General features: G+C 33.3%; 1 protein-coding gene across 7 annotated transcripts; it reads left to right on the forward strand.

Moving 5' to 3' along the window:
* The first annotated feature begins 439 nt into the window (after positions 1-439).
* LOC129304786 (potassium transporter 11-like) lies at positions 440-12,519 on the forward strand. Of its 7 annotated transcripts, none has more exons than XM_054944577.1 (9): positions 440-978; positions 1,138-1,414; positions 2,902-3,127; positions 3,705-3,953; positions 4,879-4,929; positions 5,056-5,316; positions 5,420-5,587; positions 6,804-7,058; positions 11,175-12,519. In XM_054944577.1, exons 2-9 carry the CDS (start codon positions 1,289-1,291, stop codon positions 12,242-12,244), a joined length of 2,406 nt encoding a protein of 801 aa, XP_054800552.1. In that variant the 5' UTR covers positions 440-978; positions 1,138-1,288; the 3' UTR covers positions 12,245-12,519. The 7 variants fall into 7 exon arrangements, with proteins under 7 accessions (XP_054800552.1, XP_054800551.1, XP_054800554.1 ...); XM_054944576.1 differs by having other exon boundaries at positions 440-950; XM_054944579.1 differs by having other exon boundaries at positions 440-900.
* The last annotated feature ends 8,432 nt before the right edge of the window (positions 12,520-20,951 follow it).

Below are 20,951 nucleotides of genomic sequence, written 5' to 3' on the forward strand. Positions count from 1 at the left end.
CTACTTACATATATAAATAGGCATATAAGTTTTTCCCTAAATTTAAATTTTTTTAATAAATTTTACTGTTATTTAAACAGTATGATTTATTTTTTAAAACTCATGAATTTATTAATATGTTATTAATATTAATACAAAATTTATAATATTTAAAAATAATAAATAAGACCATTTATTTTTGGGAACTCTATTTAATTTGTCAAATTCAAATATTTTGGGATAATTAACAAAATTGAGATTCAAATGTTGACTAAAATAAGCATTTTCAATTTTAGACCCTGATTTGAATCCTCCCGTAGAAGTTGGCCCAAAAAATAAAAGAATCCTCCCCTTCAGCCTGGTCATCCAGCATCCCTTAGCTGACATAATTAAATTTTCACGTACGGTACATATTTGTGTCAAAATCTTTGTCCGCTTCAAATTAAACGAGAAATTATACTTTCCCTTTCTCGGCGGCAACAAAACCAATCATCATTAATGTGACCAAAACTCTGCTTGGTGCTTATGGTGCGGTGGAAGTTCTTGTCCGCTTAATTCCATTATAGTGGAACACAACGCGAGAGATGAGGCTGAATGACACTACCAAGCTTCGCGGAAACAACTACTTTTCGGGCAGTGTTCATATTTTTCTCTTCCATTTTGCTCTCCTGAAACCAACTAGGTTGGGTGGTTTACTGTTCATCTTCTTGTTTTGATGCTTGAGGATGTGGAATTGAGCTGGATTTTTCTATCTTGTGGCTGAGACGAACCCTCTTCTCCACGCGACCCCACTTGTGTATTTTCAGTAGCTGGCAAGAGATCAAGAAACGATTATCACTTTGTTTTTCCCGTTCTTGTTATGGGTCAAACTTGGTTTTCCTGCTCTTTTGATCAAGGTTCTTGGTTATTAATTTGAAATCAGTACATACCTGGTGCTCAAACTGCTTCGGCCTTCTCTGTTGAACTCACAAGTATCTTCGGTTCTGGTTTTGCTGACATGTATTTATTTATGGTCAAAAGCTATTAGTCTGTTTGAACTTTAACGTCGAAGTTTATCTGGATTCTTGAAATTGGTTTTGTTTGTTTATCCATATTGAGTATTGACTTGTTGCAAGTAATATAAATCCGTCAAATCTCCAATTTTGGCCGCCTGTGCAGGTTTTGTTGTTCAATTCGATCAGCGGTTGTACTGAGCATGGATTTCCAATGAAGCAAAGCTGAAAGTCTCGCTCCTAATTTTGCCTTCAGAAGGACAGAGGAAGACGGGCATAACACTAGGTAGCGGATTAAGTCTGATACAATCATACAAATGGCTTCAGGATTAAATGCCAATGAAGACAGTGAAACCAAAGGTAGCATGTGGGTATTGGATCAGAAACTCGACCAACCTATGGATGAAGAGGCAGGAAGGCTCAGAAATATGTACAGAGAAAAAGTAAGTTGCAACTTCTCATTTAAGATTCTGTTGCTCACATGCACACGGTTCGGAATAATTTTCTTGAGGAAACCACGACATGTTACTCTATATTAGATTGCTTGCTACTGCACAAAAGTAAACTACCTGAAGTGGCATAGAACTGTGTATATATATACATATATATATTTTTTTAAATATCTAAACTGTTTTTCACTGTTCCTACACCTTTAAGGTCGTAAAAGTTCCGAGTGAAACTTTATCTCTGCTACCGTTTAAAGGTGAAAGGAAGAAAAGGAAGAAAGATGGCAAAAATTTCTTATATACGCTTCCCAGTGGCGCCCCACTTGGGATTCTGTTAGTTACTTTCTACCATAACAGGAAAAAAAAAAAAATAAACTAAAAGGACCAGTTTGGCGTTGTGATTGCCTTTTTTCCCATTTCCTGCAATATTAATCATGCTCTTATATGGTATGAACACACTGATGATTTTTTATCTACAAGATCACCTTTTTATTCTCATTTTTCATTCGATTAAGTGTACCAACCAAGTCTTGCTCTAGGGTTGGCAAATCTGATCGACAGCCTTTGAGAAGTTAAGGGAAATAAACTTGAAGGCAAGTACCTTTGATGGGCATCCCTGTAGGAGCCCCACTTGAGGGCCTCTAAGCTATCCTTTATCAACAGGGATTGAGGGGAGGCTGGTTTCATGACTCATAATGGTTGTGTCCTCTTCATATGGTCCCTGTAGTAACTTCAACCTTAGGCTCATGCAGCCTTCAAGAGATAGACTAGATACCTTCACTACTCCTCACTTAGGGGCCTGTTAGTAAGAATCTTCTTGTGAAAAGATAGGAACATGGAGTGCTCATGGGCCCACAACTTGAAGGCTAGGTTGTATAGATATGGATACAAGTATCCGATACGATCACGCAAGATACAGGGATACAGCAAATTTTCAAAATTTTAGGATACAGGTATGGGAATATTTATAATATATATTTCAATATTTTATGATATAAGTATGGATATTTTGATTTCTAAACAAGAATTTCTAAAGTAATATAAGGATATTTATAGTAACTAACTAAAATATTAAATGTTTTTTCAAGTTTTTAAGTGATATAGTAAAAAATTATTAGAAAAAAGTCATATACAAATGTTAGAATATAGGATACGTATGCAGAAGTATCCTACAAGTATTGTATCGGATACGTATCGAATATTGATACGTTTACTTTTTTGAAATATCCATGCTTCATAGCGTGGAGGCCTATGAGTAAGAATCTTTGAGTTCTCAATTTTACTTCGCTTGCTTGAAAGAAACTCAAGTACATCCTCAATGTGTATTCAACAAAGAAATTCTGTTTTTTATTTGTCACTTATTGATGGATTTTAACTTAGATCTCCCCATTTGCTTGTACAGATCCAGAAGGAATTTATTATAGCTTGTATTTGAAATTATAACATCTCATTAAATATTGTTAATCTAGTTTTAATTTCTTCAGAAATTTTCTGCGCTGTTGCTTCTGCGGCTTGCATATCAGAGTCTTGGTGTGGTTTATGGAGATTTGGGAACTTCACCTTTGTATGTTTTCTACAATACCTTTCCCCATGGAGTGGAAGATCAGGAGGATGTGATTGGAGCTCTTTCTTTGATTATATACTCTCTTACTCTGGTACCACTCGTCAAATATGTTTTCATTGTATTAAGAGCAAATGACAATGGCCAAGGTATGTATTATTTTGTATATTTTGTTCTTTAAGATACTTAAGATTGGATGAAGGAAAGATTTGCTATTATTTTTGCAACTAGTTGCCATACCAACCAGTTCTGTTTTATACTTTTCAAGGTTATCAATGAACCTTTTTCCTCCCTCGCAAGTCACAAGTTATTCCTCACAAGATATCTATATCTATTTTTTTACATCAGTTATTTTTTTTTTGTCACTGCAAAAAGTTTTTCTGCTTGCCTGAAAATAATCTCTCTCATGCATGTTTTGTTTTGGGAAAATGAAAAAATATCATTATGTTTGTACCTTGAACGGTGCAAACTTTGGGGCATATCTTGGAGTTACTTTTCATTCTTGTAAAAGCATTCTTCTAACTGTGATTCCCCAATGTTCCCTCCAATAAACGGGTCTGAGTTTGTGAAGATACTTTATATTTGATAACTAAATGGATATCTCAATAACTTTGTGTAATTGGCTCTGTTATATCGTATTGGATGTAAGTCACCCATGTCATAGACAGATAAGTCAGTTGGACGCTAATAAACCCCTATGTTTTCTGAACTTACATATTTGTGAAGCAGGTGGAACATTTGCACTTTATTCATTGCTTTGCAGACATGCAAAGATAAAAACAATTCCTAATCAACATCGTACTGATGAGGAGCTAACGACTTATAGTCGGTCTACCATCCATGAAAGGTCATTTGCTGCAAAAACACAGAGATGGTTAGAAGAAAAGGCTTTCAGGAAAAATGCTATTCTTATTCTTGTCCTTGTTGGCACCTGCATGGTTATTGGAGATGGAATTCTTACTCCAGCTATATCTGGTATAACTTTATGTGCAGCTGATCTGGTTTACATTTTTTTTTTAAATTTCTCATTCATTTGTAACTGTCATCTGGCTTTAGATTAGTACTTTATTTACCATTATATATGCTTATATATGTTGTACGTAGATTCACTGACTTTAAAAATCCAAAATCATTGATGGGATGAGGCAAAAATACAGAAGTGATATAACCTATAATTAGTTGGCCAAGATGTGGATGTAGGAACAAGCTTGGGAGGGGCAGAAGGGATTTCCTTTCCGATCATGTCTTTTTGGCCCCTCACTAGCTTTCTCTGAACATCTCAATCTCATGTTATCTTATTTTTCTATTTCTTTTTTGTTGCTTACTAAGAAAATGCCGAGGGGGAAGAGGATCAAATAATAAATTTATTGTCTAAATATAGTTCAAGGAAGAGTTTCAAATATAAGTCAAGGAAGAGCTTCACTATTTTGGAACTCTTAACTCCGTTTGTTGTGCTTTTGGCTAGGAAAGGATGTATCTTCAATGAGAAAGCAAGAGAACCTGAATAAAATTTCACACATTGCTTGTGTTGACTTAGTTCAGCTAATTTGTCTTTCAGATCTTTTAACTTCTATAAAGTTTTAGATTTATTGAGCTTCTAAGCTAAAATATGTTCCTTTCATATTTTTCTAAGAATTACCTTGATGATGAGTTGTTGGGTCCTGGTGTTACCAAGTTTTATTACTTACAAATTATAATAGAGAATTTATATTACGATGGGTTTATATCAAAGAATTTGTTTCCGGTTCCTTTTTTCAATTCATCAATCATTTATAAAGGAGAATTGCTAAAGGCTCTAGAAAAAAAAAAAAAAAAGAATTTGCTGCAATTAGTCTCTTGTTTGTCATCTTGAAAATGTTGAGTTTTTTAAAAAGATACATAACTAGATCTTCTTTTACAGTTTTATCAGCTGCTGGTGGCATTAAGGTAAATCACCCTGACATCCGTAGCGGTATGGTCTTATCCCTAAAAGGGGAACATTTTGTTCTATTCCACCTAATTCCTGCAAGTTCTTGTAGGTTTCCATATGTCATAAGTCCCTAGAGTCTTAATAAACTTTGTTCCATCTGACCTGCAGGTGTAGTTGTGGTGGTTGCTGTTGTAATCCTGGTTGGGTTATTTAGCATGCAACATTATGGTACAGATAGAGTTAGTTGGCTCTTTGCTCCAATTGTCCTTCTTTGGTTTCTCCTGATTGGAAGCATAGGCATTTTCAACATCTGGAAACATGACAGCAGTGTTCTAAAGGCTTTTTATCCTGTTTATATCTATCGGTACTTTAGAAGAGGTGGAACAGATGGTTGGACTTCCCTAGGGGGTATATTGTTGAGCATAACAGGTACATCTATCGCAGCAACCGTTTATTTACTCATTGTACTTTAGAACAGTTAATAAAGTAAATAGTTCTTTTGGATTTGACAACGTCTTATGATTTATTTCAGGGACAGAGGCTCTATTTGCTGACCTATCTCATTTTCCAGTTACAGCTGTACAGCTAGCATTTACTCTACTTGTGTTTCCTTGCCTTCTTTTAGCCTATTCCGGACAAGCTGCTTACCTTATGAATCACTTGGATCATTCCCCGGATGCTTTCTATAAATCTATCCCAGGTTTAGCATATTCTTTAGCCTACCGAAACTTAACATATTTTATGCGTTGTAACATTTAAAATATTGTTAACTAGTGACTAGTGAGTAATTTATATTTTCTTTTTATTACTGAACAAAATAGTGAAATTTTTAGAGACCCGAGTAGTGAACTAGTAATGTCATTTGAATAATTAAGTTGAAAGACATGGCCTAAAGTGCTTGAGCATAAGTTACTTGCAAGGCATGAAATGAGTTGTAAGCACTTTCGTACTCTCAACCATTTCTGTTTGGAGTTGGGGGCATGATTTTGACATTTCTTTATTTGATTTCTGTTAAAACATGTGGTGGGTAGAACTTGGAGGGGGGACGAAGACTGACATACTGTTACGGTTGAAATGGTTTTGAAATATTGTGTATATTGAAATGTCACCAATATTTGTCCTTTTATCTCTGTCGTTTAGGAGGGTATGGCTGGATATATTTAATTCTTTTTGTTCTGCCGTTTATCTAGTCTGTTGTTAGGCTGCTCCTTACACTGACTGTAGCAACCTGATTTATCTGTTTTCTTGCATTTCCTATTGCTGGAAGTCTATGCCTTGCGTCCTATATAAAAGCACCATCTTATATGGTCCCTCCGGTTCCTAGTACAAGGCACCTCTAACTGCCTATACTCCCTCCAATCCTTATTATAAGATATCTCTAATTAGCTCACCGGAATCAAAGAGAGGTGGGTAAGTCATTAATTTTGTCTAAACATAGAATAAACTTCCTTACCCCCATTTAAGTGAAAAATTTTCAAATTTGTATTAATTCTTTCTCATAGTTAATGAGTTTAAATAAGGGTAATGTTAGAAAAATGTAATTAATACCCCATCATATGCCTTATATTAAGGACTAAAAAATCCTTTTAGATGGCGTCTTATAACAGGAATTGGAGTAGTATATGTTGAATTAATATCCAGAAGGAAGCATGTATATATATTTTTTCCCTCAGGCATACTGCAATCTTCTTGTGCAGAATAAAATAAAGGAAAAAATAAGATACTTAGGAAAGACTTGCATTACATCCATTTTTAATAGAGTTGAGATTGTTTAGTTTGAGATACAACTGATGTGGGACTCATAACAAAGATAAACCAATACTGTACCAACAATTAGGAAGGAAGTATGTAATTTGATGATTATTTAATGAGAACTCTATTTATTTGTTAGATATTGACTGTCCTTACTTTTGCAGAAAGAATATATTGGCCAGTATTTATTGTTGCAACAGCAGCAGCTATAGTTGCCAGCCAAGCCACAATATCTGCAACTTATTCAATTATTAAGCAAGCCTGTGCACATGGTTGTTTCCCAAGAGTGAAAGTTATACATACATCAAAGAAATTCCTTGGCCAGATATATGTTCCTGATATTAATTGGATCCTTATGATTCTCTGCATCGCTGTTACAGCTGGGTTTGAAAATCAAATCCAGATTGGAAATGCATATGGTAAATTTTTTCATTGTTATTAGACATGTGTCATATGATTCCTGTTGTAAGATGTGTGCTGCATCTGAATTTTTAACAGAGGATTGATAGTAAGTCCATTGTAGTTATCAAATGACTGAAATGTCAAAATGCCTAAGTTCTTAGTAGTTAGCCCTATGCCTTTTAAGTTATTAACATTCCATCTGGGTCAACTTCTATGCTTTTCTATTACAACAACTCCAACAAGCTTTATTCCACTAGGTGGGGCGGCTACATGGATTATATGACATCATTGTGCTCTATCATTTATTAAATTTTTAGGAATATTATTAATTAAAAGGTTTCGCTCAACAACCTCCAAAAGTGTGCTCTTCGGTCTTCCTCTACCCTTCTTGACAGGGCTCAAAGTCATCTATTTTACTTTCTTTACAGGTGCCTCCCGTAGTCTTCTTTGTACATGTCTGAACCATTTCAAACGATTTTCTACCATTTTTCTTCAATAGGTGCCACATCCACTTTTTTCCATATTCGCTCATTTTGAATTTTGTCTTTACGTGTATATTCACACATTCATATCAACATTCTCATCTTTGCCACTCCAACTTTATGCTTTCGCTGTCCCATCAAAGCTCAAAATTTACTATCATATAAAATTATTGGTCTTATAGCAGTTCAATAAAATTTTCTTTTAAGCTTATTAGGTACCTTACGATTGCAAATAACTTCTATAGCCTTTCTCCAATTAAACCACCTCGCTTGTATCTTATGTGTAATATCTCCGTCAATGTTTCCATTTTGTTGAATAATCGCTTCCAAATATCTAAACTTTTTCATTTGAGGTATGGTTTGATCACCCAATTTCACTCCCAAGTTACTATTTATTGATCCCTTATCAAAATTACAGTGTAAATATTTTGTTTTACTTCTACTTAAATGGAAACCTTTTGACTCCAATGTTTTCCTCCATAACTCAAGTTTACAATTTATTTATTCTCTTGTGTCTGCAATAAGAATTATATCATTCGCAAAAAGCATGTATTTATGAATTTTCTCTTGAATATGCTTAGTCAAAACATCTAACACTAGATCAAACGAATAAGGACTCAAAGATGATCCTTGATGCAATCTAATCTTTATAGAAAAATCTTTTGTTTCACCACTAAGCGTTCTTATACTAGTTGCTGCCCTCTCATAAATATCTTGTATAGCTTGAATATAGGCAACTCGGGCATCCTTCTTTTCAAAAGCCTTCCAAAGTACTTCTCTCAATACACGATCATAAGCTTTTTTTAAATCAATGAAAACCATTTGTAAATCTTTGCCTTTACATTGATACTTTTTCATTAATTCCCTTAGTAGATAAATCACTTCTGTAGTCGCTCTCCCTGGCATGAAGCCAAACTTATTCTTCGAAATCCCAGTTTCCAATCTCAACTTCTACTCAATCACTCTTTCCCATAATTTCATAGTATCACTCATAAGTTTAATTCCTTTGTAGTTAGCATAATTCTGAATATCTCTTTGATTTTTATAAATAGGAACTAAGATGCTTCTCCTCCAATTGTCCGGCATTCTTTTAGATTGTAAGATCTCATTAAATAACTTAGTTAACCACCACACTCCTTCTTCACCCTAACATTTTTACATTTTAGTAGGGATACAATCATGACCATTGGCTCTACCATTTGTTATTTTCTTAAGAGCTTCTCTCACTTTCCAAGCTCGTATTCTTTGATAAAAGACACATTTTGCTCTCTTTCAGAGGTTACTAAATCTTCCAAGTTAATTGACAACCCTCCATCATCATTGAAAAGCTTAAAAAAGTGTGACTCCCATCCGTCTTTAATGTCATTATCTGTGACCAAAACATTTCCCTCTTCATCTTTTATAAACCTCACTTGTTCCAAATCTCTTGATTTTCTTTCCTTACTGTTAGCAATTTTATAAATTTTTCGTTCTGTATCCTTTGTCCCAAGACCATTATAAAATAATTCAAATGTTTTAGAACGAGCTTCATTCACGGCCCTCTTAGTTTTCCTTTTAGCCATACGATACTTTTTCCAATTTTCATCATTATTGCACAAATGAATGGCTTTGAAACACTCCTTATACTTGATTTTTTCCTGTACGCTATCATTCTACCATCAAGACTCTTCATCTCTCGGACCAAAACTTCTTGATTCTCTCAAAACTTATCTTGCAACCTTCTTTACTTTCACAGCCAAGTCTTCCCACAAGGTATTAGCACTTTCTTGACACTCCCAAATTCCTTTGGCCAAGAGATTTCTCTTGAAAATTTCTCTCTTTTCACCTTTTAATTGCCACCATTTAATCCTTGGAGTTATTATTTGTCGACATTTTTGGTTTTTACTCATAACATATACATCAATGACAAGGACCTTTTGTTGTGTCATAACAGCATCCTTAGGAATCACCTTATAATTTTTACAAAGTCTTATATTCGTGTTCCTTACAAAAAAGAAATCAATCTGTGACCTTGAAGCTCCGCTTTTACAAGTGATGAGATGTTCATCCCTTTTCTTGAAACAAGTGTTAGCAATCTTGAAATCATACACCAAAGAGAAATCTAGGGTATGTTGTCCTTCATTATTTAGTTCTCCAAAACCCAAACCACCATGCACTCTCGTATAATGACCTGTCTCCCTCGCGACACGTCCATTAAAGTCTCCTCCAATGAAGATTTTTTCATTATGTGATATGCTTTCAATCAACCCCTCCAAATTTTCTCAAAATAATTCTTTAAGACTAGCTTTTGTTTCAATTTGAGGCGCATAAGCGCTAACAATATTGATAGTCTCCCGTCCAATGATCAATTTTAAGGAAATAATTCTATCCCCAAATCTGTTAACTTTGACCACGTTCTTCTTCTACTCCTTATTGACAATGATACCCACTGCATTGTGTGTGTTTACTTTCCCAATGTACCAGAGTTTTGAAACCTTAAATATCCTTAGCTTGTTTACTAGCCATTTAGTCTCCTGTAGGTACAATATATTAATTTTTTTTTTCAATCATAACTCCTACCACCTCTATAGATTTATCAGTCAAGGTCCCAACATTCCAAGTACCAAGTCTGATCTTGCTCACATGGATTAACTTCTTTAGCCGCGCTCATCCAGAATAACGCAGTAGCCCTTGCTCATTTAACACTACATCCAGACGTTAATGCAGCAGCCCTAACTCACTTATCGCTACACTCGAGCCATGCAGCGTGTTACTTACGGGCAACAACTTAGCATTAGCACAGAAACATCTATTGTCTATATCCATGTGTGATTCAACAAAGTTTTATGTTGGTTGTTGAGGGCCTAACATAACCGTCCTCCTTTATCTAGGCTTAGGATTGGCTATAAAACACAGGCGGATTTTTCTATGCTTTTCTGTTAAATGAAGTGTAAACACACTAGTACCTTGTGATAATGGTTTCATCTTCTGATGCTATGCTTTCTAGTCCACAATGCAATGTTTTGAGGGAGGCATCTGACAAAAAATGCATGAATATCTTTTTTCTTGGACGTTCAAATCACATAAATGTTATTACAATTATAGAGATGCTACTCTAGGAAGTAAAATAAATTGGAATGACCAGACCAAGTCCTTGGCAATGAGGGATTGACTGGTTTCCTGAACACATGCCTAATTCCGTGGTTAGATATTAACAATTTACAATTATTCCTTATATCATCCCAAAGTCCCAGCTAATTAAGCAACTTGAACAAGTTTGAGAAAATAGTGAAGTATTGCATTGACTAGAAAGCAGTAAGCCTTGACCACAACTACACAACATATTATGCTACTTTTCACCCCCTATAAACATGACGTTTTCTAAGATTTGTGATCGTTTATTTATAACTGTTTTCATCTTTATATTCAATGCTACCAGCTTTTATCACAGATGAATGTATCAAAATTGAGAGCCCTGTCTCATTGTTAGCTCAACTAATACTGCATTGCATTAGGGATCTATAGAGTATTGCACCTGCATTTCATTTATTTAAGCAGTTAGTAATTTAGCAACCATTGTAAAACTTGTTGACTCGTATTTCTATTACACTGCTCCTTTTTGTTCCTTTCAGTCTCTTTCAATCAATTGTACAATTGTCATTGTCCCAACAGGTACTGCAGTTGTGCTAGTGATGCTGGTTACAACACTTCTTATGATGTTAATCATGATTTTGGTGTGGCGCTGCCATTGGATTCTTGTTGTCATCTTCACTATCTTATCGTTGATCGTGGAATGCACTTACTTCTCTGCTGTACTTTTCAAAGTGAACCAAGGTGGGTGGGCTCCCCTTGTAATTGCTGGAGCATTTCTTTTAGTTATGTATGTTTGGCACTATGGCACAGTCAAGAGGTACGAGTTTGAAGTGCATAGTAGAGTATCTATGGCATGGATTCTTGGGCTTGGGCCAGGTTTAGGACTTGTTCGTGTCCCGGGGATTGGACTAGTCTACACAGAGCTTGCACGTGGAGTACCTCACATCTTTTCTCACTTCATCACCAACCTACCGGCCATCCATTCTGTAGTTGTATTTGTATGTGTGAAATACCTCCCTGTGTATACTGTCCCTGAAGAAGAGCGATTCCTAGTCAAGCGGATAGGACCGGTGAATTTCCACATGTTTCGATGCGTAGCACGATATGGTTACAAAGACCTGCATAAAAAGGATGACAATTTTGAGAAAAAACTGTTTGATAATCTTTTCATGTTTGTTCGGCTGGAGTCTATGATGGAAGGATTTTCAGACTCAGATGAGGAATACAGTTCATGTGGGCAACAGCAGCAGCAGCAGCAGACAAGGCAAACAACAGATAATGGTCTGGTGAATAACAACAGCAACAACAACACAGCTTCATCTGATATGGATCCAACAATGTCATCAGTGGATTTAATCGTGCCGGCTAGATCTCCATCGCGTGTGACTAACACAGTCAGGTCCTTTGGTCAACAAAGCAGCCAGACTGACGGTGACGAACTCGAGTTCCTGAACAATTGCAGGGATGCTGGAGTGGTTCACATACTAGGGAACACTGTTGTGAGAGCAAGCAGGGATTCAAGATTCTACAAGAAAATTGCTGTGGATTACATATATGCATTCCTCAGGAAGGTTTGCAGGGAGAACAGTGTGATCTTCAATGTGCCCCATGAGAGTCTTCTAAATGTTGGTCAGGTTTTCTATGTATAGATTTAATTAGAGTCCTTAGTCCGTATTACATAATGTTGGGTCAGGCTTTTCTATGTAATTTGTATGGTCTGCCTCTTGCCAAGATAATAAGATGTGCATCTTGTGCACAGTTGGGCCTTGTATGTGTAGTATGAATAAAACCTTTGGGAGAATGACGATTGAAGACCTTTTTAGGAAATTAGTGTAAGATAAAGACCTTTGGGTTGTAAATTTCTGAAGTTCTAGTTGTAAATTTCTGAAATTTCAATTGTAAGAAGTCCTTGATATTTTTTAAAGGTTCTTATTTGTCATTCTCCCTAAAACCTTAGATATTGTTGTCATGTTTCCAACTTGCAAATAAGATTTTATAAATGCTTTTTAACTTTATAAAACCTTATATATGTGTGCATATTATGTTAAGTAAATCCAAATTCGATCAAAACAAGAAATAATGCCAATCTTTATCTTAAAACTTGAAATAACAACTTGTTATTCCCTATGATTAAATTAATCGAGAAATAAAATCTTGATCTGTATGTAATGTAGATACTATGACAAGCCGTGCTTTTATGAACCATAACCATTTTCTAGCCACAACAAAGAACACCAACAGAAAATAAAGTAGCAAGGAAAAATTGAACATAATAAATCAAGAAATAAATAAAAAAATTATATCTTGAAATTGGAAATAAATAAATGAATAAATAAAAGACTACTGTTATTTGATTTCTTTTTCTGTATCATGAATCAATTTAAAACACTATCAGCTTGTTGTATGTATAATCTTGTAGCGACACAAAGGACAAGTATTGTGCTTGTTGAGCCATTTCTTGATGCACTTATGGTGATAGATATGTCACAAGGTTTAGGAATTCGAACTGTGTCTTCCAGAATCTCTTCCAAACATATCGAACACACTGTTGACGCTTCAATTCTAACCTTTTCAAGATTCTCAGTTATCTTCTGATTTTGATGGTTCCCATGATTTATTTCTTCTTCTTCATCGTCTTCTACTTCTTCAAACATGTCTCAAATTCGTTGGCTGATGCATGGACAGAATGATCATTGCCTCGATTATCCAGAAGCAAAACTTGAATTATTTCACGTCCAAAATCTGTACGTTGATTAATTTCAAATATTGATGGCCCAGCTTCCTGAGGTCTAGTTTGATCAGAACTTGACACGTTTGCTTGAGAGTGAGAGCAATGAAATCAAATTTCATAGTTTGAGTGCAGTCACACACACACACACACACACACACACATTAAAAGGAGTTAGTTTCCTTTTAGTTTTAGGAGGAATTTTGAATTTTAATATATTGATTGGATTGGATGTGTTTAAATCATAATTATTTAGTTGAAAGAGTATCTAGATTCTCAGTAGAAAGGATCTTTTAATAAAATTATTATGCAGTTTAAATTAAATAAAGATTTGAAAAATCATAATTTTTGTCTTTTCTCATGGGAAAAAAAAACAAGAAGTTATTGACTAATTTTAAAAGATTTCCTACTGTTTAATTAGTCGAATCTATCTAATCAATTTGATTTTCAAGTAATAATGACTAAAATTGATGTGAAAAAAAGGTAACTTTTTTATTACAGTTATCGAATGTTTAATAATTTGATATCCAAGTTAAATAGATTGAAATCTTAATTAATTATTATTAAACATATTAAATTATAATTTGTAAATAAATTCTCAAATAAAAATCAAGCTAACTTCACATGTTAGTGTTCAAAAGAAATTCAAAATTTTTTAATGGACACAAAAATCAATACAATCTTGATTATAAAAAAAAACCCTCCCTCTTAAATTATAAGACATTTTTAGATAAAATTTTATATATCAATAAATCTCATTAAATATGCTTAACAACTTTATGTTTTAAAAATAAAAATATAAACTTTTAGAAATATCTGTAATTTAATATATTGAAAAGAGAAAGGACAGAAATTAATTATAGAGAGAGAAAGAATAATATTAAAATTAGTGCATTTAATAAAACTTTAATCTATCTAAAGTATCTTATATTTTAGCATAAAAAAATTTCTTTAAAAATACCTTATAATTTGAATGAGGGAATACAATTTTGAAGTTCATGAAGTAACTGTAATTGTACCTTTAACTTAGCAACGCCTAAAAAACTGAGTTTGGCACTCACTGTCACTGGTTTTGAAGTTCCTTGTATTATTAATTAAAATTCAAATTAGTTGATTTAAAAATTTACGGATTTTTTTGGACATAACTTCATTTAAGGTTTAAAATTCAATTTATCCGTTCCCCTCACCATAAGCTTGTGCATAAGCCAGGTGCAGTAATGGTTGACAACCTTACTATTACAAGGCTGATTGAAAATTTAGGGCCAAGCTTAATAAAATGATACATTTTTTATATTTGGATGTATTTAGGCCAGCTTGGATAGACCAAAAAAAAAAAAAAGATCAGATAAACTTGAATAACACTTTATTTTTTAAACACAATAATAATAATAAAATAATTAATTTTAAATTAAAAATTATTTTTTTACTAAAATATTCAACAATTCAAGTATTAGAGCTGGCCCGAATAAGTCCAAAGCTAGATGGTATTCAGTTGGGCTTCACTATATTAGTTTTTTCTTAAAAAATTTAGGCTTATTCAGGTCAACTCAATAAACGCTGCCCATCCAAATTAATTACCTACTCATCCCAAATGTACCTCCAAAAGTGTCTATGGAGATCATATTGCTTATTTCTGCATTTGCCACTAATGAAGCTCTTTATTTAAAAAAGATGTAGGGTAGGCTCTCTTTGTAAAAACATGCGGTCTCAATGTGGAATCTTTAAAACATTTGTTCTTGCGGTGTGACTGGGTAGAAGCAGGAGGTTTAGATGCTATCTCAACCTTATGATTGATCCTCTCAATACTCAAAGTATTAAAGCCTGGCTTTACAATTTGGCAATTTCCTTTGCTCCCCATCGCCTCTTGATATATGATCATGGCAACGCTTATGTTGTTCTTTTCTGTTGTCATATCTGGAAATTTCGATGCAAGATGACATTTGATGAGATGACCCACCAGATCTTGGACGCCTGATAATGATTATTGATGCTGGCTTATTTGAATTTTGGCAGGCTCGTGGTTTGTTTAGTCTAAGGTCTTCAATCCAAAGTAATGCACATGTACATCGCTGAGTCAAGCCCCTCTGATTTTGTTAAGCTCAATTGCAATGGGACTTTTTGTAAGAGGAGTGGCCAAGCTGGGATTGGTATCGTGGCCTGTTACTCAAGTGACTTGTTTCTTTTTGGATGGAGGGAATCTATTAATGACGATTTAGCATTGAGGGCTGAACTTGGTGCTGCTAAAAAACCTTTCATGTGTCTTCCACCGCGTTCGGTTTTGCTGTTCATCAATCGTCATGAGCAATCCAGGCCGTCTAGATGAAAGATATATTAATATTATTTTTATATTTTAATATATATTTATTAAATTATAAAATATAAAATTTTAATAAATCTATTTTATTATTAATTTAAACAATACAGATTTAATTTAGGTGATCCAATTTAATACTAATTTTTTAAAATTTTTATAAATTGACTATCCAGATATACTTTAGATCCAGTCTGTGCAGAGTACATATGTACTGTCTAAAATTTTAAAAAATTAATATTAAATTGAATCATTCAAATTAAATCTGGATTGTTTAAATTGATGATAAAATAAATTTATTAAAATGTTATAATTTTTAATAATAAATATATTAATTTGGATGGTCTAGATGCTCATCACTTGACGAGCACCGAAATCGGACTCTCTTTCAGCTGGCCTAGATTGGAGTACATTGTTGTAACTGATTGCACTAAAGCTTATAAAATGGGAACTTTTGCAAATAAAATCTACATTATAGAATCAAATTAAATAAACAGCTCAACATTTTTTATATTTTGCATTTTGATCAGTTTATTATATTTATTTATGTATATCAATGATAAACTTATTATAAATTTTTAAATTATTAAAGATAACCTCCATATACATATCAATCATAAACTTATTATATATCAATGTGAACCAGCTATACTTTCAAATTTTTTAAAAACTTGATTCATATTTTTTGAGTATAAGATTTTTTTTTGCTAGTGAGCCAATTTATCTTATAAAATTTTTGTAGAAGAAATATGAAAAGTAATTTTGTCATTTTCTTGCATTTAGGTTTGGGCATTTATTTTTAAATAAGATGGGTATTTTTTTTAAACCAGAAGATGCGTATTTGTTTCTTGCTTTTTCTTTTTCTGTGTAAGATGAGCATTTATTTCTCTTAATGTAAATAGATAGTATTTCATTGTCTGTGATAATTGATATCCTTCTGGCCGGCAAAAAAAAAAAAAAAAAAAACTTTCATTGTAATTTGTATACACGTGGCTTCTTCAGATTAAGGCGATTGTGCATTTTATTCCTATAAAAGGGTTTTAGCCTAATAATCATGGAGCATCTAATTCATCACAATGACACAAAAATTCTTGTAAAATTATTAAATGACAGAAAAGTAAATTATGAAATAAAGTAATATTATGAAGTCCCAAGTTATTTTTCTGACATTTTTTTTTTTCATTTTGTGCAATGGCTTTTTTAACCCTTGGTAACTTGAAACTGGAAAGTCAAGTCACACGACAACGGACCATTTTTTTCCCCCTCCTGAAAGATCAAAGACAATGATAAAAATCACGCTTGTGAGCCCAAAAATTTCATATTTTTTGGAATACATTTTTATAATTTTAAATTTAAATATTATTGTAATTATTTTTAATACCACAAACATTTTGCATTACATTTTTAGACATTTAATTAATATATTTTAAATATTACTATTACCAATTAATAATTTTGTTTAAATAAGATAGAAAATATTTTAAAAAATAAACGATCAATGTCATAAAATGCAATCTTTAAGAATAATTTTTTTACTCTAAAATTTATAAAATATTGAACATTTTGTATATCATTGATTTATTTTTAATTTATAATTAGAATGACATCTTTTTATATTTCTTACCCGATTTTATACACTTCAAAGTAAAAAATCAAAATTATTTGGAAGATTAAATTTTAAAAGGGAGAGTGATAGAAAATACCCCAAAATATGGAAATAGCAATTATGAAACATTCTCACTCCACTACTAATAATTAACAAATGAAACTTATGGTAATCAAGGGATTAGCTCAAAAAGTGATTACCCAGAGTTTTAATTTAAAAGTAGGGGATCCTAAGTTTTTTAAATAACAATGAGTTTAAATCAATCAAAATCTTTTATATCAGAGTAAAAATAAGTTTCGAAAGTATGGGATATCTCAGAGAAGTGAAAGAAGTCGAAAACAGTTGAAAAACAAAATATGTGTTGTGAAACAGGGCAATGCGCTGCGACTCGTGCACGCTACGCTGCGGCGTGTTGCACGAAACTTCTACTAATTTTGCTATCATTTGATAGCAGAATTGGGAAACTTTCAACTCACCCCGATTCTCCGTCTGACGACTGAATGATGTGATTTAGGTGGCTACAAAAAGCTCTTTACATAAAATAGCTAATGGCATAGGTTTTACTTCCAAAACATGTCACACTAGGAGGTTGGACACCCAAACACACTTTAACCACTTTTCGACACTTTTACACAAAATGGGTATCCAAAGTCCTCAATAAGTGTCAAAAGCTTTTCCTAACACTTGGACCATGTCCAATGGGCCTAGGACTACCAGTACAACACGTCATAAGCACAGAAACATCAGTATAACAAAAATTCATGCCTTAACCCTATTTTACCAAAAAGAAAGGGGGAGGTAAATTGTCATTGCATTTCTCCCAAATCATTTAAAACATGTTCAAAATATTATTTCTACACTTGAACTAGTATTTTAGCCCTATAAACATATATATATATATATATCTCTCTCTCTCATATAAAAAGCCTAAGGGTCCAAAATATAAATCTAATATTTCCAACAACAAGATAGTGCATGCATCCTAGAATTGGCAATTCATATGCTATTATACAATCAAATGTAAATTAGAGGCATACAGTAGAAATATAATAATTCCCTGCCTCTTTAGTCTTTTTCCTCTCAACACCAGAGTTAGAGCCTGAAAAATGTTAAATGAAAGGGGTGAGTCTAGCTACTTAGTAACCAAGGTTAAACCTATCCTATGCAGTTATATATCAATTATAAATCACATACATGCATAAGGAAATCAAGTATGTAAAACATGCTGGAAAATAGCATATCTTGTCATTTATCATTAAATAACTTCTTTAACTCTCATAACTAGGTGCATTATCACCATTTTCTCAGATATGTGATATGACCTATACTCACGCAACTTGTCACCACTTAACATGTGTGACACGTCATATATCTACTTAGGCAATGATCAACTACCTTTATATCTTCCTTGTTTTCTCAGACTGAAACCGTGGGCTATAACACTGATTAGGGCTTCGTCTGTGTGATTGGACTATCTAAGCTCAGTAATTGTGAGGTGTGACCTGACCAAAGATCACAAGACTTACTCTCAAACCATAGCTTCCCCCATTCTCGAATCCTTAGGGTGTCTCATACCTTAAGTTGTTCTTCTCATTGAACCAGTGGAGATAGCTAGGTTCTAGTTCCTTTACAAATTATGGGACAGTCCCTCGACAAACAGTGGGACATGGCTATACCCTCGTGCATCGAAAGGAAGCCAAAATACTATATGGATTTTTCTCTACTCTTAATCCCTGAGTGAACTCCCACATCTGATCATACCATAATTAATTACTTACTCATTTTTACTTTTTCATTTTCATATACTCATTATTACAACAATTACGTTGGGTTCATGATCATGCACTACCCAAGTATGTATTCTCATAATCTTCTCAACATTATTCTCACTGATTTTAAAATTCATTTCTCATTAACACACAAATACCTTTACACATCATTATATTCATTTTTCAAAAAACATAAGCATGTTCATAGCTAAAAATCCCCTTGACTTTGCATTTTTCATTTTAAGCCAAAATAGCATTATGCTCAATCAAATTTTCATACACTCATTGAAACTAATACATGGTTTTACATAAAAATAATCAATCTCATGTATGTAACATTCATGATTCACATTCAATAATCAATTAACAATCAATTAACATCTAACTATCCAAAGTAGAGTCCCCCAATTACCTTAAACTTTTGAGAAGTTAAAGGTTTACCCCTCAATTAACTAGCTTCTAAGCTTGAATTTTCAATCCAATAGGTGACCAAGAGCTAAAGCTACAATCAACCAAGTTGAATTCCATTAACATAACAAACTCAAACATTTGAACCCTCAATCTCTACTTCTAAATTGCCCAACATTCACTCTATAAGAGTTGGATCCTATCCATTGAGGGTAATAATTACCTTTAGCCCCTAATAATGAGCCATTAAATCCTCATTAATAGCATCACAAACTTTCAACCACCCATAATAAATGAGATTTTTGGATATTAATGGTGCCACAACCCAAGACATCAAAACTCATTATACCTAAGTTTAGATACTCTAATCTACCCCCATTAACTCCATTTGAGTCAACAAATTCAGACCCATAACCTATATGGACCGAAATTCTACTTCTACTATCAAACCTTAATTATAAACTCATAAATGTGGAAGAAATGTGAGTGTGACATTTACCTTGGGCATTTGTAGCCTTCAGAATACTCTCAATGTCATCCACAAGTAAACCCTAGTAGAGCATTGGCATGCCTCTCCATTTCTTCTCTTTTCTTTCTCTCTATTTCTATCTCATTTTATGTTTGACAAACTACAAAAAATGGCCATGCGCCATGGCGTATGGCACAGAGAGGTCCTCCCTCGTTCAAAAACATCTTTGTGCTGTGGCAGACGATCTCCACGCCGCGGCGTGTGGCACAACAACATCAACTCTTCCTTTACTTCTCCTTTTGATGCCCGGGTGACCCGCCTCGATACCGGACCCACAACTAGGGCTGAAATACCATCAAATATGATTATTAGACTTCTTTGGCCACACACCACTTTAAATTACTTAATTACCCTAATTAAGTTTAATTAATTAGGAAATTAAAACTTGAGATGTTACAAATTAGATATCATCAAATGTGACAATTATTTTCTAATCCTTATGGACTATTAGAACTTGTAATTTTTTATTCTATTTTAGTCATTTTTTTAAAAGAAAGTAGTAATTAATTTTTTGTTGCTGGGCTTCATTACTAATAAATTTTTTTTGTAGAATATCTTGTAATTTTTTATTTTGTTATAGTTATTTTTCCAATAAAAGTAGTCATATCCTAATAGAAAGCAATAACTAATTTTAGCTGTTAGGCTTCACTGATTAAAAAAATTTGCACAGAACATTGTGTAATTTGCTATTATGTTCTAATCATTTTCCCAAGTAAATAGTTATTTTTCAAAAGAAAATAATAAATGATTTTTGTTGTTGGACTTCATTGATAAAAATATTTGCACAAAGTAACTTATAATTTGTTATTTCATCTCAATCATTTTCTCAATAAAACTAGTTATTTCTTTAAAGGAAGTGGCAACTGGTTGTTTTAAAATGAAAATAGTATTAAAATCATGAAAAATTACAGTGCAAAGTTTTTAAATAATTTTCTTTCACCATCTACCACCTTCGTGGAAAAAAAGTAGGAGTTGATCAAATATAATAAAATAAATAGTGTTATT

The sequence above is a fragment of the Prosopis cineraria genome, unplaced genomic scaffold (genome assembly GCF_029017545.1).
Source record: "Prosopis cineraria cultivar Desert tree isolate PC_DT_omini unplaced genomic scaffold, ASM2901754v1 PC3, whole genome shotgun sequence".
NCBI lineage: Eukaryota > Viridiplantae > Streptophyta > Magnoliopsida > Fabales > Fabaceae > Prosopis > Prosopis cineraria.